The sequence below is a fragment of the Colossoma macropomum genome, unplaced genomic scaffold, assembly GCF_904425465.1.
Source record: "Colossoma macropomum unplaced genomic scaffold, Colossoma_macropomum, whole genome shotgun sequence".
Taxonomy (NCBI): domain Eukaryota; kingdom Metazoa; phylum Chordata; class Actinopteri; order Characiformes; family Serrasalmidae; genus Colossoma; species Colossoma macropomum.
In genome coordinates this window covers 1385432-1403729 of record NW_023494797.1, presented here as the reverse complement: position 1 = coordinate 1403729, position 18298 = coordinate 1385432, and the positions used below count along the sequence as shown (strand labels likewise).

At 36.7% G+C, this 18298-nt stretch overlaps 1 protein-coding gene across 3 annotated transcripts in view; it reads right to left on the bottom strand.

Annotated features, from left to right (window-relative positions):
• The window catches only part of phf21aa (PHD finger protein 21Aa), a 46791-nt gene that overhangs the window by 24304 nt on the left and 4189 nt on the right, over nt 1-18298 (bottom strand). For 2 of the 3 annotated variants that reach the window (XM_036583994.1, XM_036583992.1), the window contains exons 2-5: nt 15684-15744; nt 11295-11387; nt 9714-9746; nt 9513-9578 (exon numbers count right to left, since the gene is read on the bottom strand). In XM_036583994.1, coding sequence (XP_036439887.1) covers nt 9513-9578; nt 9714-9746; nt 11295-11387; nt 15684-15713 — 222 coding nt within the window. In that variant the 5' untranslated portion in view covers nt 15714-15744. Of the gene's footprint in view, nt 1-9512; nt 9579-9713; nt 9747-11294; nt 11388-15683; nt 15745-18298 lie in introns of those variants that run through there. The other variant, XM_036583993.1, reaches the window with a different exon arrangement.

Genomic DNA, 18298 nt, shown 5'->3' with positions numbered 1-18298 from the left:
GAAGCAAGTGCTTATTTTCGACATTTACAGGATGTTTTTTCAAAATGAATTTGCTTAAAATGTGTACACGAATATCATAAATTTGTAGTTCAGTTGACTTTTGGCACTAATTGTGTTTATGTTTTTTAACTATGTGGAAATGATAGTTCAATGCCTATTACTTTTTTCTGTGTGCATTTGCTTGTTTTCTGGTGAACTCTGGTGTAAAAAAGTCTAGTACATAAGATGGCAGATGTACAGACCAGCTGAATTAGACAGCCAGAGAAAAATGTCAGCCAGCATCCTTCTTCCTCTTCAGTTCTCATTACTCTGTATGCTTTAGATAAGAGAGCAATGCAGTGGCACTAAGAGCATCTGAGAGCATTGAGCCAGAGGCAGATGAACAATGCCCTCTCTCAGAAGTGGGCCAGGGATACTCAGTCATCTACACACCTGTAGAATATTTTATAAAGGCAATGACAAGTCACCAAATACCATCTTACTGCAAGCTGAACATTGGATAGACCTTAGATAACCCAGGCACATCTACCTCAAGTATAAATAAGAACAGATAAGTAAGAGATAAGATATGTACAAATAAGTAAAGATGAGTTGGTTACATAGTATATCACCTGTCTAACAAAAAGTCTTGTGCAAAACTTATGCTAAAGAGACAAACATGCAAAAAAGTAGTTCTAGGGGCATTACTAAAATATGATTTAAAGATTAAAGTTAAATGTACTACCTAGCTTCTTTACTCAAAGCCGCATCTGTACAGCTTGGATCCCTAAAATGATAGTACACATTTCTTCTTGCATGTCCACTCAGTAAAAAGAACTGCTCTTTTGTAAAATTAACCCTGAAGTTACACAAGCCTGGATTGTGTTTCCAGAACAAAGACAATTTTCTTATATAACACAAAACACTCTCTGTTCCAAGGGACAGCAAATTTGTTACTGGTGAGGTTTCAGAGTAATACTGTTATTCATGATGCAAGAAAAATGAACTCACATAATGCAAATAGTAATACAGGTTTTTATACAAGTAATACAAGTATTTACAATACCTGAACATTTCAATGCAACAATTTCTTACACTTATACTAAAATATTATCAATCTTACATAGCTTATTGGTTATTTGACATGCTAAACTCAGAAAGCTGTAAGAATTCAAGTGTTTGTATCCTAAATATAGAAAAATCTATGTATTCAGATGCTCTATAAATGTGGTCTCTTGTCTTTGACTCTTGGGCTAATCCTCATGACCCACTGCTGAACTCGGTCACTGAGACAATGTTGGTCCTGCAGGCATTAGTGTAATCTACCGTATCAAATTAACCCTGATTGTGAATGCGCTTGTGTGACTGTGTGAATGATTTACTATGGCACATTGTAAGGAATTTTATTATCGTCTTTATGAGTAGCTGTCTGGCATTCAAATCTTGTCGCAGAGCACTTCCCTAAACAGATTCGTACATGTACACACACACACACACACACACACACACACACACACACACACACACACACACACACACACACACACACACACATTCCACAACAAACAAAATAAATGAGATTATAATCTTTAACAACTTTATCAGTAGAGAGTAGAATTTCTGCCAGGTTTGCAGCATATGTCTGCCATAATTAATCAGTCACAAGCATGCGTGCCCGCACATACACACACACACATTTCACTCTCCCAAGTGATATATTGCTGTGAGAACTCACTGCAGCAGTCTATAACAGACGGTATAGGGGGTCCTGTTCCTGTTGAAGCACATATGTATGCGTTTTCATACTTGGAAACATGTGAGAGCGAGTGAGATTATATGAGGTGCTGTTTAGGCCAGAACACAAGTTTTCCCTTTAATGCATATGACAAAATTATTCAGTTTCCACTTTACCTCACATTAATTAGTTTTGCATCATACATATACCCAAAATGATCTCACAATCGCTACTTTTGCCTTTCAAATACACATGAAATTTCCACAGTGGGTTCAGCTGAGCTAATGTACTCTAAGATGGGTGAAAGATTTCAATCTCAACAACAGCAAAACAGTCAGGACATAGTTTTAATTAACAACATATCAGGTACACCAGAAGCAATATCTTTTCCAATGATAGTATGTACATTATTGAAATGTGCTGTGAGATGTGACGAGAAAGATAATTTCATGAAAAAATGTTCAGGTTGTTTTTTCCCCTGTCATTTTTTTTCCCTTGAATTCCCTGCTATCTAGGTGGTCTGTATCTCAAGATGCTCCTAGAAAGAAACAATGGGGGCTGACACATGCTTTCTCTGCAGCAGGTAATGCTGCCATACCCTTTAAGGTGCTCCTCACATAATTTCAGAATTCGAGAGGTGTTGCCCACTAAGGATAGTCAACAAAAAGGTTGATTTTTTTTAGTTGAATAATGACCCACTGCAAAATAATGCTAATGAATGAATAAAATTGTATAAAAATAGTACTACAGAAGTTAAAACTAAACTTAAATGGAAGCTTTTATTTTACCTTGAGATTGAGAATATTTATATTTTTTTAAGCATAGCCAGCTACACGACAATGCCTCACACATACTTTTTGTAAGTGGCAGGGCTACATCATATTCAACACTATACTCTAAGTAAAATGTCATTAGCAGATTTAACATTCCATTTTCTTGGAATTATCTTTACAAATTTCAAAGTGCACTCACTTTTTGAGGATTTTCCCTCATATCCAATTCTTCCTCTCACATCTCTTTCATAAATTTGAATTTGAAAGAGAAGACAAGTGTGAGAGCTTTTTTGACTTTGTTTAAAGTGGAAAATGTGAACAATTTAAGCATGTCTCTGATGTAAAATATTGTTGTAGGAATTTTGAATTTTGAATACTCCTGGTTAAATTACATGTTTTTGTTGCTTTTGTTTTGAAGTGAGAATAAGTGAATATATCCTAGCACATGAAATATTTTTCTGAAAATTTTAGTGCACACATTCTACTTATTTGTAGAATATTGGAAAAAAATAAAACACAACATAAAACGTGCCATAACTTCTACATAGGCCAAATTTTACGTTTAATGTTAAATTCAGCAAATAAACAATAATTATGCATTAAAATGTTCTGAAGTATTTTCTCTGTAGAGAACATGTCTTTTTTCACTTAGAAAATCAAAACATACTTTGACCTGGGGCACCCAAACTTTTGCATACAACAGTACATTTTTACGTTACATTACACATATTTTTGAACAATGACTTAACAGCACCTTGATATGTTACAGTTTCAATAATGGCGTAATTGGCACCTTGTAATGCATCCACCTTCATGTGTATATATTTGTGTGTGTCTGCATGTCTACTTAGATTATTGCGCAAAAGTTTTAACACCCTATCACTTATTTCCATTCAAAACAGCCTGTGCATCAAAAAAGGCTAAAGGAGATATTTCTGACAAGATTAGATAAGACAATCCATTTACAAAAGAAAGGGGAAAGTCAAAGGAAAATATGTGGAAACAAGTTTCCAAACCTGAAGTTCAAATAATTATTCAAAGATATATAGCAAATGGAACTTGTAACAATGTGCAAAACCTAGTAGATCACCACAAGTCACCAGCAGACAAACAGTACTTAAAGCTTTCATCTTTGAGAGACAAGAGAAAATCAAGCTCCACTCTTGCTTTAGGCGTCAGAAAATCGCAGGTGTTTCTGTCTATGCTTCCACTGCGAGACATCAACTCAATGCTATGGGTCTGAAAGAATGTGTAGCTGTCAAGAATTTGTTACTGAGAAAATAAACTAGACAAAAAAGACGAAAAATTCTACATCAACCAAAGAAGTTGCTGGTCTTCTCTAAACAATGGACTGGCCACCCCAGAACCCAGACATTAACATAACTGAACGTGTTTGGGATACATTCGATTGTGAAAAGCAGTGAAATTTGGAGGTGTCAAAAAATATCCCTGCAGTTTTCTCTGAAAAACTGAAAGCAAGTTTGAAACCCAAAAAGAATGGAAATAGTAAGTGACGGCATGGCTGGGCATGCTAAATACTGAAAAAAATTCAACTGTATTTAGTTGTTGAGGTTTTTTTGTGTAAATTTTAAATGTACTAAAAATGAATAACTTGTACTTTGATGAATGAAAGGGTGGTCTCTGACACTGCTCAGCACAGTATGCACTCACATGAACATAAATGTATTTGTGTGACCACCTATGTTAGGGCTTTACATTAAACTTCTTCAGGCATGTACACAAGTACTGACTGGTCGAGAAAGTCAATTTTTCACTCTCAGCTGAAGACATGGCTCTTCTTTCCATTCTTTCTTTGTCCTCAATTTCTTGCTTTTTCATCTGATCTCAGGACACTGCAGGGAAGCAACCTGCATGTGTACACACACACACACACACAGCCTCAAACACAGATTATCCAGAGTGTGAGGATTTCTCTGGTTGATGTCAGTCTCTCTGTGCTGGTATTTAACCAGCTCTGAGCCTCCATTAAAATTCCACTCACATTGCCTGCTGCCTCACACACATACACCCCCCACCTCTCCCTCTCTCTTTCTCTTTCTCTCTCTCTCAGCACTAGTGCAGGGCATTCACGAGGAACAGTACGGAAGTGCTGATCTAGCTGCTACAGTCTGATACAGAAAGCTTTCTCATTCTTTTCAATTAACAAGCCCTCACTCTCACACACACACACACACACACACACACACACACCTTACCAGAGGACAGAGGAGAGGAGAGGGTGTGTGAGTATTCACACAAAACTCTTGCATAGTTGCTTGATTTGGGATTCACACATTTTGTTCGCTCTTAAAGGACATTCAGTAACACACACATGCACATTCATTTCCTGGCATTATATCCAGGCCAGTGCATTTCACAAAAACACACAAAACTGGTTGTCCAGAAGGCGGGCGCAAGGTGTGTGTGGGTATGGCTCTGCTCCCAAAGCCTGTACAAAGGGGACAGATGCTGCACAATGCACAGCCCAATACCTAAAACACAGCTGAAGTGCTCAAACAGCTGGCGTCTCATCGTGCTGCCTCCAAATCAAACAGGCTAAGCTTTAACCTAAAAAGATCCAGTAAGAGAGAGAAAGGAAAAATTAAGGTTTAGTGGCTTTTTTCACAGTTTTTTTTTTTTATACTAGATGGAAATAGCCATATTTTGCACTTTGAACACATCCTTGCATTTTCTAAGTATTTTCTAGTCACCCCCACCTCAAACACAAACACACTCACACACTTGTATATTTTTAAAATGTGGTAATTAAAAGGGTGAAGTTACAACATTTTTGATTCAAAGGCCACTCTCCAGCACACTATGAACTCTGACTAGACCACAGATCGAATGCCATTCTACTAGTATCTTCTAAGCAGATCTAGAGCAATGAGGATCAATGTGTTGATAATGCAGCCTGCAACAAGAAACTGATCACATCATTATAAACTATGCAACTACATAAACTAATATAAATAAATAAAAAAGAAAGAAAGAAATGACATTATAAGTGAAACATTAAATACATGAGCACCTACAGATGGGTGATATATTAAAAGAAAAACCTGAATAAATGAGTGGAGAAACATACAGAGTGCAGATGATTCTACACTGGTGTACTGCATGATACAATTAAGCAATTAACATCATATTATGTTCTTTGGTATAGTAAGCATAACCAGCTGACCTCAACTTAGTATCAAGATGGCATGGTCAATGTGATTTTTTATTGGGGTACGAATAGCCAGAGTTTCAGTCACAAAGACTGCTCAACTGGCTAGCGTTTCAATAGGAATAGTGACTGAAGTGACATCTGCATTTAGATCAATACAGGCCTGAATGCATGATCCCTAGCATTTTGCTGGCATGGTTTGGGTTCACATGTCCCCTTAGAGGGAAGGGTCACTGTAAATTAATACAAAGTTACTCTAACTGATCACCTTTATACTATGAGGAAACATGTCTATCTTGATGGGAGTAATCTCTTTCAGAATGATAATGCCTCCACCCCCCTCCCCTTCATTACAATTCCAAAGACTTGCAGAATCTATGCCAAAGCATACTGAAGCTGTTCTGTCACCTGTCTGTAAATCTCAACTATTGCTGAAATGCATAACATTCAGAATAATTGACAAGCAGTGTAATCACACAACAGCCAAACTCCTGCCAAATTGCCAGTGTGGACCAAAAATCAAAGGCTAAGTGTCATACACACATACATCCATACAGAAGCAAACACTCAGAGTGCTCACTCACTCTCTGTCTCTCCCTCTCTGTCTCTCCCTCTCTGTCTCTCCCTCTCTCTGTCTCTCCCTCTCTCTGTCTCTCCCTCTCTCTGTCTCTCTCTCTCTCTGTCTCTCTCTCTGTCTTTCTTTCTCTCTCTCTCTCTTTTTCTCTGTCTCTCTCTCTCTTTCTCTTTCTCTCTCTTTCTCACACACACACACACACACATATCCTGACTGGTTGTGAGAAAGAGTTATTTGCTCCACCTGTTGCTAAGAAACAGCCTTCAACTTCATTCTCTCTGTCTCTGTCTCTGTCTCACTCACTCGCTCACTCACTCACATATGATTCTAATAAAAATTATTTCTGTTTTGATTAATTCCATGTGTGGCACAAACGTGTCTGCAAAAATGAAAACAATTCTTTAAGAAAATAAAAAAGAAGATAATTAAGACCAAATGTGAAAACCAGGAAAAATAACCAAAATCCCAGAATCACAAAAAAAAAAAAAGAACAACATTCTGGCACCCCACACACAGTACTGTGCAAAAGTCTTAGTGAGCTATGAAAACTGTTTAAAATGTTTTTATTTTGGCAGTAACCGTTTCTCTAACAAACACTACATAACAATAGAATAAGTCTAACTGAATATAAATACAGTTAAACAGGTTCCTGACAGCTACTACATGAATTTATTCATTTACATCCCCAGCACACCTAATTTAATTTTATGAAAGACTGCTTAGCTGAAGGCTTAGAAATAGGTTCACTTACACACTCACACTTATTTGTATCTTTTTTGTATTTATTCTAGTGTTAGTTTTTCCTGAACAAATGAATGATTACTGCTCAGATTGAATGGCTTTACATATTTATGCAGAGGCCTTTTTCACGGTACTATTTTCATGTAGGACAATTTACAAACCAAGCTTGTTCATTTTGAAGGTACTTGAAACTAATGTTTCTGTTAAAGAAAAGCATGCAAGATCAACAGGTGTTACTGAGAGACAAATCAGTCTGCAGAGCCAATCAGCTTTTACCAAAACAATCCATGTTGGCATATTAGGATTACTGGTAGAATGCAGGAGGACAGTATGGTTATTGTAGCTTAGAGCCTGCTTTGTAGAGTTTCAGCTGAGTCTGTGTTCATTTATGTTTTTTTTTTTTGTTTTGTTTTTTAGCTGAATGGGCCGTTATTCAGTGTCTGCATCACACTCACAGTCATTCACTGCTGCATGTGTAAATAAAGTAAAACTAAGACTCAAATTTTAAATAACAGCACAGAACGTTCATGGTTATAATTTGGAAACAAAAGATAACCAATGTATTCTACTTATCAATTTCATGGTTGTTACCAATAATTATTGATAAATCGATAAATGCGCAAACCTTAGAACAAATCTGACTAGGAATGGTACAGTTATTGGTTTACAAATGTTTACATGTTTATCAAACCTTTTCAAAATTGTATAATAATGCCAATAAACATATACAACTATCACCTTTTAAAAAACAGATGGCGGCAAAGCATGCAGTAAGATATATTTATAACTGGGGTGCATTTCCCCAAAGTTCACGATTTACCACACTTTTCTAGCGACTGTTACAAATAAAATACTGCCAATGAATAAGACAACTGAAGGTATTATTTTGTCAAAATCTGACACTATATGTAAAAAAACTACTACAAGCCCATAGAACGATCAGCTAGTCGGTGCTGTAGTCTCAAATTTAACAGAGAATGGAAAAAAGCATAAATTAAAAGAAGAACAAAGCTGCATGCCCAGCAGAGTCACAACCTCAATTACCTCTCCCTCTCTGAACGAGAGGCTAGCAGTCCTTAGCACCAATAATTGTTGACGTTTTAAAGAGCTCTCAGCATGAGTGAACAGAGAGGCAGAGAGTGGGGTGAGGGAGGAAGGGAGAAGGCAAGAGAGAGGGAGAGAGAGAGACAACGGGAAGAATGAGAGCGATCAATAAGTGGCAGGTGGAGAGTCTTTTCTTGAGATTTCACACTGTGTGACTATACAGCTTGTCAGGCACACTGTAAAGTGTCTGCTCTCTCTCTCTCTCTCGCTTGACTACTAGCTTTCTTTTCACTCTCTCCTGCTCAAAATGGTCTGCTGCTTTATTATAAGGAACCACTGTAACCGTCAGGCTTGCTTATCATACTGTGACAGCAGCATGTCATGTTTATCAACCTTCTCTGAGTGAGAGTGGCGATCTAGAATCAGCTTTTAGCTTACAGATACTTTGTGGCTGAAAGAAAGTTCTTACAGGAGATGGTTAAGAATATGCTGCCTGGTGCCTGAGACATTGTTACCATAGTTTTGAGATAAGGTTTTGTCCTAAAACATATTTTTAAATATATTCTTGGCGGCGAGATAAATGCAGGGCATTCTAAGGCAAAATAATCCACAAAGAAAACAATTTTTTTCCAATGTACCACTGTTTTACCTTGATCTACATTACATACTAAAACTCAGAAGATACATGTAGGTGCTCTGGTGGTTTCGGATAGTAAACAAAATGACTATGTTTGTGTTGTGAAACCCCTTCTTCTTATCACCACCATTGTAAAGAAATCTGCGAAGGTAAGTTTCTTACCAGACATTTTGAAAAATCGTTGGAATTCCTCTCTAAAAGTACAATGTGTGTACTGGAGCAATGAATCTGGGCCTAGAGCCCTCTCTGGTGGAAATATGTAATTGCAAGCAACTAGTAATATGTAATTGCAAGCAACATTAACGAGTTAATGTCAGTTGTGCTATAGACCACCTGAGCAGATTAATATGGTTAACTGGGGCTGCCGTTTTGAAGGAAGTGAACAAACTTTCAATGGTAAGAGAATGTAGTCTTACAGGTCTAACCCAACCTCTTAATGGTATAGCAGTGGTATTCTTGCCTGGACAGGGAAAGTAGATTTTAATCTTCCATGTGTGGGGCAAAGGTGTTTTGCACTGTTGTCATTACATTGTTATTCATAACAGCACTGTCCCATTTATTTGTTTAAAAAGCAGTATGTTGACCCTAAAGTTAACAGCAAGTGAGAAAAACAATCGTTATTATTTATTATTATTTTGCTTTTACTTAAGCAGTTTGTATGAGCAGTAGTAAGTTCTACTTAAGAAGACTTTCTGCTTGAGAACTGTTTGCAGATGTTTTCCTCTGCATTACTGTAAATGAAGAGAGTCCACTGGAAAATTGAAAAACAGGTCAATGTCCTAAGCAACAGAGGTTAAGTGTCTTTCTTTCTCAGATATGTTCCACTTTCTCTCTCTCTAATCCAGCTGTCTTTCTCTTACCTGTCGCTCACTCAGCGCTGTGATCTTGGCCTGGAGGTCATGCAGCTGCAGTTTCAACTCTGCATTCTACACAGAACACATACACACAGACTGCATTGCTGACATGCTCTTGAAAGAGCCTGTATAAAACTCTGTGTAGTTCTTTACATTTTTTTTAGCTTAATGACTAGAGATGGTATTTGTTGTTTATATGGTTCTTACCTGTGGATCTTGCTTCATCTGAGCAACCAGCTTCTGTAGAAAGAATGAGAGAAAGAGAGACAAGAGAAAATGAGAGAGAGAGAGAGAGAGAGAGAGAGAGAAACAAAAAACAAAGCATGCAGACCAAACTGAACATTTTACACCTAGGGTTAGCCAAGCAGAGGACAGTACTGGGTGTTCACACAGTGACCCCATGAGGCAGATGGTGATACTGCAGGCAGAAGCAAACCCATGACACTCTTAATCACTCATCAGGGCAAAAAAAAATATATATATATTTTTTAAAGAAGCAGTTCTTGCTCTCACTGACTAATTACTCATCCACATGAAAATGGAGTTAAAAAAGCCCATCCAGAGTGTTTTCCAAAAGCTCTAGTTTTAGTAGCCTAAAACACTGTTTTCGTATGGACAGGAGACCAAAATACAGAGAAAAATCTTTTTTAAAAGTATCTGTGTTTGTATAGACAGGGTCTGAGATTCATGCCTATTTTACAGACAAATGGACATTAGTAAAAAATAGTATTATCTAGTAATTTAATCTCAATCTCAAAATTGACAAATTAACCTGCGTACCAATGTCTATTCTATTTTATCACAAGGAAAATACAGAATTGGTGGTTGCGATTAATATTCTTTTTTTACACTTATGTTATTTTGGCGGCATTTTTTTGCCCCATCCTTGTGTTGAATATAGGGGGCATCTGCATCCCTCACTATCTCTGACATTCGACATTACCCACATTTCGACCGACCACCATTTTTTGTTTTTTTTCCCTTAACAAACCACAAGGCCAGTTGAATTTGTAAATTTTCATACATTCACAAATGATTAAAAAAAAAAGTTAGAAACTGGGCCATTCCTCAAAAAGAACAGACCCACCACCATACTAAACAGCTGAAAAACAGGCACTTTGGGGAAGTCCTCTTTTGGCTTTCTCTGAACTTAATCCTATCCAGATGAGGAAAGAATAAAATATGACTCATATGACTAATATGACTGTTACTGTTACTTTTCCTTTCTTTGCTCAGAGATTCCAACTGGTACTCAGTGCACCAGGCCTGTGTTTTTCACACAGACCTTAGTTGTAAGCAATTTCTAAATGAACCCGAGTGTGAAAGGGCTTTATGAAGTCACTGTTTTAATATTAGAAATTGAGTTATGTGGCGTAGAGGATGCTGTTTCTGTAGTTCAAGTGCCTGCCTCTTCTTGCTAGGTAGCTCTCTCCTGCATTGTAATGGCATATGGGGTGGCATGCTTGTATTCTTTCAAAGTCTGTAAGGTACTGTATGGTTCTTCATGCTTTGAAAAGTCACACTCTGATAAAGCTTTAACATTATTTCATAACTTTAACATTAATGTGGAGTACTGTGGATACTGACTTGATTATGTGGATACTGACTATGATTTCATCACATATTGCTGTTTTTTTTTTATTTATAATGTACAGTATGTGCAGGCAGCTCTGAAGAAGGTAGCTATAGACCGGCATTCACAGGTTCCTTCTATAAAACTAGCACCTAAATGCTACAGTATAGTCAGATGAAACAATCAAAACTGATTGTGTGTAAGAGTGTTGTTACCTGATGGATCTGTATCTCCACTTTGAGAGCCTCCTGTAGACTCTGCAACTCCATCATCAAGCCTTTCTGCCCAAATCCCACACCTCCCTCAGCCTACAGGGGAGAGAGAGGAAAAGAGAGAGACATGTTGGAGGGACAGAAAGTGGGAGCAGGAGAGAGAGAGAGAGAAAATGATTTTATTTATTTTACTGACTAACAATGCTTAATGAAAGTTCTTCTCTAAAGATTCACAGTAATGTCTGCAAACAATGCATGTTTGGCTGCATGAATTCAGTAGGGGATGACGATACTTCTGTGTACTGAATCACTCAAAACTGCTCACATCAAATCCTGCCCAGACCAGTGATCCAACACAACAGCTCTCTGTCTCTGTGACCAATGTGTGTGAGTGTGTGCGCACATACACATACACACACTCACATATACATGGGTGCATGTACATAATTTCCACATCTCAGTCTTTTTCCCAGTTACCTAGTGTGTGAAAAATTGAAAATATCCATGTGCAAGTAAGATGTGTATGTGAGAGTCTATCCCTGGTCTGGGTGAAAAAAAAATATATATATATAAATAAATAAATAAAGAGAACAGAGAGGGTAACATTGAAAAAAGAACTGTGAAACAAACTGTAAAAATAAATACTTCTAAATAAATTAAAGTAGCAATTACATTAAATAAATATAAAACATAAGATACTAATGAAATGGGAAAATGTAGCACATAAAAAATTACAAATCTAAAAAAGAAAAATAAATAATGATAAATAAACAGTACTTGATAATAAAAAGTCAAATGATACCATAAATAAACATAGAGAAAAGCAAAAGAAAAAAAATGTTTTAATTGCTTTTTAAAATGACTAAGATTTCCAGAAAGACTAATCCAATTTTATTTCAAGGTGCTCTAAAAGTAAACAGTGATTTACAGTATTGAATGTGGAAGAAAAGTCCAAAAGGACAAGAACTTTTACTTTGTTCTCATCAGTATTCAGTCATTAACTACTGTTCCCAAGACTGTTTTTGTATTGTGACCTAATCTGATTTTTTTCATAGATGTTGCTATTTATGAGAAAATATTAAGCTGTTTATGTACCACTTTCTCTGTTATTTTTCCATGGAACGGCCGTTTTTGAAATCAGTCGTTAACACACACACACACATACGCACACACACACACACACACACACACATATATATATATATATATGATGATATGAGGTTATGACAGACATGAGGTTAGAATATTGCTATATTATGTGCAAGGAGTAAGGAAAGAAGTTGGGGCAATGAGGCTCAAACATTTCAAGTCTTTTTCATTAACTGTGCTCTTTACCCTCATGTAGCATCAATTACACAATGTTCACATATGAGTCCCATAAGCTTTTAATAAATGTGATATTTAGATTAAGTAAACATGCATGAGCTTTTATGCAATTCTGTGTGGTAAAAATGCATCTAAAAATCTGGGGTTTTGAAAGAAATATATACAACCCCAATTCCAAAAAGGTTAGGATGCTGTGTAAATTGTAAATAAATGTAAATAAAACAGAATGTGATGACTTGCAAATCTCATAGACCTATATGTTATTCATAATACAACATAGAACACATATCAGATGTTGAAAGTGAGACATTTTACCATTTCATGAAAAATATTAACTCATTTAGAACTTGATGGCAGCAAAGCACCTCAAAAAAGTTGGGACAGGGCCATGTCTACCATTGTGTAGCATCCCCTCTTCTTTTAACAATAGCCTGTAAACATCTGGAAGTGAGGAGACCAATTGCTGGAGTTTTGGGAGAGGAATGTTGTCCCATTCTTGTCTGATGTAGGATTCTAGCTGCTCAACAGTCCTGGGTGTACTTGCCGGATTTTTCGTTTTATGATGCGGCAAATGTTTCATATTGGTGAAAGGTCTAGACTACAGGCAGGTCTATTCAGCACCCGGACTCTTCTTCTGCAAAGCCATGTTGTTGTGGTGGATACTAGCGTAGTTTAGCATTGTCTTGCTGAAATATGTAAGGCCTTCTTTGAAAATGACTGGATGGCAGCATATGTTTCCAAAATCTGTATATTTCGTTCAGCATTAATGGTGCCTTCCAAAAAGAATTTCAAATTTTGATTCATTGGACCACTGGACACTTTTCCACTTTGCCTCAGTCCATCTTAAATGAGCTTGGGCCCAGAGAAGTTCGCAGCGTTTCTGGATACTGTTTTTTAAATGATTTCTTCTTTGCATGATACAGCTTTAACTTGCGTTTGTGGATTGCACGGTGAACAGGGTTTACAGACAATGATTTCTGGAAGTGTTCCTGAGCCCATGCAGTGATTTCCAGTACAGAATCATGCCTGTTTTGAATGCAGTGCCATCTGAGGGCCTGATGATCACGAGCATCCAATATGGACCGTCGGCCTTGTCCTTTGTATACAGGGATTTCTCCAGATTCTCTGAATCTTTTGATGATATTCTGCACTGTACATGGTGGGATATCCAAAGTCTTTGCAATTTTACATTGAGGAACATTTTTCTGAAACTGTTTCATAATTTTTAGATGCAGTTTTTCACAGGTTGGTGAACCTCTGCCCATCTTTGCTTCTGAGAGACTCTGCCTCTCTAAATTGCTGTTTTTATACCCAGTCATGTGAGCTAGTTGCAAATTACTCCTTCAGTTGTTTTTTTATTAGTACCAATACTAATACTTTTCCAGCCTTTTGTTGCCCGTCCCAACTTTTTCTAGATGCGTTGTCACCATCAAGTTCTAAATGAGTTAATGTTTTTCATGAAATGGTAAAATGTCTCACTTTCAACATCTGATATGTGTTCTATGTTCTATTGTGAATAAAATATTGGTCCATGAGATTTGCAAATCATTGCATTCTGTTTTTATTTTCATTTATTTACATTTTACACAGTGTCCCAACTTTTTTGGAATTGGGGTTGTATATCAAAGTGGACTTATCTAACAAATGGCAATATAATTACATAATTTGACCACTAAACTATTGCACATTTAGTTTTAAAATTCCGGTTATATTATATATTATACAGTACTTTTGCCATTTACTTACATACATATTACATATATTTTACATATATTTAAACAATGTTTAACCCAAAGTTAAACATTGGATGGGTTATACATACATTTAAGTTTTTACCTAAAGGGAAATTTATATTTACAACCAATAAGCTGACAAATCACATTATAACTAGTCTATATTTAACTCAATATAGTGCAATGGGTCTCAGATAATGATAGGACTTGCCCATCACTCATACTGTGTCTTTTAAAATTGCTCATGTCTAGGGCAAATGAAGAATTACTTCTATAATTGGTTAATACATTTTTTTATTATTGATTAACAATTGATTAATTAAGCTAACAATTATGTTTATATTTCAAAAAGAAATAAATTAAAACAATAGGACAAGAAACCAGAATTTTTAAAACTGTTTACATTACTGTATGAGCACAAGAATCTATATAGTTAAAAAAGGAAGCCTTTAAGTATTTACTGAAGTTTCAAAACACTTAATAAGCTAAATTAAAAATGACTTTATTTTACGTCTTCATTCATCATTTATTGCCTGTTTTTGTTTTTCAACTTCATCTCTCCTTTTTTCTTTATTCTAGCATTATTATTACTTTTTACCATTTGTGGGAAAAACATCCTACGATCTGAAACATCCTAAAACATCCTTCATGTCATCCTATTTTTATCCTCCCCAGAAGAACTTGGCGGCATCAGTCTTGAGCCTTACCATTTAATGAGTGAATTGCTACCTCAGTATGGTATTAACTTACCCACATTGTACTTAACATAACTGAAATGTTCCTCTTTTCTACAAGACGTTCTGTTTTCTAACATGTAGCCTAACGTTACCTTTACTTGGCTGCATTCAGTGCTCAATATGCAAAGCTGAGATAGTGTGTCACAGCAACATGACAATGATACAGAAACAAAATAATAGCTCCCACTTTCCAACACATTTTATGCTAAGTGCTTTAACTAACTAGCTTATGTGGCTGCTGTCAGCCAAGTACAGGTAACGTTAGGCTACATGTTAGGCTTCTATGTTAGAAGCAATATTGTCCCTGTCTGTATAGATTTTATATAAAGCTGTCAGAATTAGTGCTTATATGAACATTATGCTTTTTTAGTAAACAACTTAAAATCCATATCAGTAACTAACCTAGTGGACTTTGTCAAGAAATCACTGCAGCCCTACTTACAATATACGTTATTTGTGTTAATATGAGGATGTAACTGCAAGAGGCAAATGTTACCTGCAGCAATCTTTTTAAACTATAAATTACACACAGTGAAAGTGGACATGGTGGATCACATCTGTTATCAGATCAAAGCAGACAGTCGTTTGTTCCATACCTTCACAACGTCTGCTGTCTTGAACACCATCCAACTGGCAGTGTAGGGGGGGGGTCTGGAACTGGGAGAAACAAAATGCAAAAGGACGTCAGACGTACACTAAAATAACCCTAACTCAAATCAAAGTATCAGAGCTGCAAATTCAGCTACTTTGTAAATTCTTCTATCAAAGTCTTATGTTTAGAATAGGACAACGAGCCCTGTTCCTCTCAACACTGAATCCACCCACAGGGTTGCCCAGCACACTGTCAGCATAAATTCCTTATTTGCAGCCATCACTACTAAAAATGAATATATACCTTAGATATGCAAAGCTACAGATTGAGCACAACACACACAAACACACTGTCTGCATAACCAAGTCAACATTTCCTCTCACTCTCTGCTCCCTTCTTTTCTCTGTTCCTTCAAATGAGCTCATTTGGTGTGTGCTTTTGTATAAAGCTCATTCAGAGCGCAGAGTTTAACCTCTCCATAGTAGTATATCTAAAACAAGCCTTGATCAATAGAGCATGTACATTTTTAACCATGAATTGTCAAGTATGACCATCAGCTTTAAACAATAAGTCTTAAACAATATAACAAACTGCAGCGCTCAGGGCAGTGCTCCAAATTATTCTTAGAATTTTTATTGGTGTTTCCAGGGATAGACATCGCCTATTGCCCAGTACTCCTGGCCACAACAGTTCACATTTTGGCCACTAAAACTGCAGAGCTTGTAGCCCAAAGGGCTACCTGCCTTGTAGATTTTTTGTGTTCTTTTTCCTCTTCTGGTTACAAATCTGGTTAATTGCAAACATAATCGGATTTTGTCACTGTTCGTTAACTATAACCACCTTATCGCCTAATGGGGTAGTGTGGTGACCCTGGTGGCCCCCCAGTGACAAAGATGCTGTTCCTTTGGCTAAAGTTTGCTAAGATCACTCTATACAACAGGAACTTAAATAAAATACAGCCTTACACTGGTGTTACACTGAGAGGTCATCACTGCAGTAGCTAAACAGTAGTTAACTTCAGCTAAGATCAGGTGACATCAGATGGAGACAGTTCAGCTTAGCAGGGGGGCCACCATTCTCTATTTCAAAGTGTATTTCATTGGTCCCAGCAGTGCCTAGGGCTCAGTTAAAGTATATAAATGTATAAAGCACTTGATCTACAGCTGTACGAGTAAGGACTTTTCATACTCTGTAAACATAAAGAGAGACATTGGCACAGCAGGCAGTGAAACCATGATTGTTTGTGCTCCTGGCTGAGGGAGAAGAAGGAGGAAAAAACAGCTTAATGCAGCATAATTCTAGCCTTCCAATAAGCTACGAGGCCACTCCACATCTCAACCTTTTTACAGCATTAGAATGTGGTATATATTGTACCGCAGATCGTATATTCCTTTGCTAGGCTATTAGACGGTTAAGCTAATTATGATATTGAACAGTATAAACCGTTGCATAAAACCTGCTATTGCTTCAGCATTGTTGGTACTAGCTGTTGCACAGGCTAAATCATATGACTAAAAAAACAAAGCATGGAGCTACTTAATAGCAGCACATGATAAGATTCTATGAATAAAAATATTGGTCATATTGGCTTTGGACATATATTGGCATAATACAGAATTATAAACTGTTGTTTATAATTGTCATTCTAATGGGTGTGGTTCACTCTTAGGTTCAGTAACTAGGCTGAAGTGGTGTTCAGATGAGTGTTTTTTGTAGTTTTCTTTCTGGTCTCAAGCCACAGTGATAAAAGTGCTCAAAGAGAGTAAAATGGACGAGGCTACCCAGAAGAGTGCCAACATGCCAGTTTGGCAATTTCACCCAAACAAAAGGAGAGAACCACTAGATGTCAACAGTGTTACATGATGTCTGTACAGATTATAATTATCATGATGAATTATTAAGTAATAGCAGAAGCTAACTCAGATTGTAATTATATGGTAATTACATTACCATCAAGAAAAAGGCAAGCTATAGTGTAAGGCTCTGTAGCACTCATATGTGGTACTGAGTAACATAATTTGGATTATGATAAAATGTTTGGAAAATATAAAGAACACAAGCTCACCACATCTCATTTTTGAAAGGAAAAAAAAGAAAAGTGGTATTACTGCCATTGCTCTACATTTTAGTTGGCACTGGATTATAATGTTCCTGCTGTTCTGTTGGTGTTTGGAGACTCTGCTGTTGCAGTACCAAAATCTGGCCTGGCAGCTACAACAACTCCTGACTCTGGCAAACCACAGCTGTTAGTCTGGCTCTGTAAAAAGATCGTGACCTTGTGTTGTGTGTATTTTACTCAGTATGTAGCGGGAATGGTATTAGCATGTAAGCTAGCACCAAAATACCATTATACTTCGACTCATATTTGTAATTTAAAAAAATAAAACAACTTAACTTTTTGGTCCTGCTGACAATGCCTGACAACAAATAAAGTATTTGACCTTATCTTTCCAGCAGAAAAAAGCAACTCTGAAGTATTTTGTCCTTCATAAGAGCTTTTCAGCCAGAAAACAATGCTGATGTTTACCCTGCTTTTATGTCGACATTGGTCTTCTTACTTTTCTTTTGGTATTCTTAATTATTTTTTCTGTTTTTTTTTTTTAAACCTCCAAACATTAC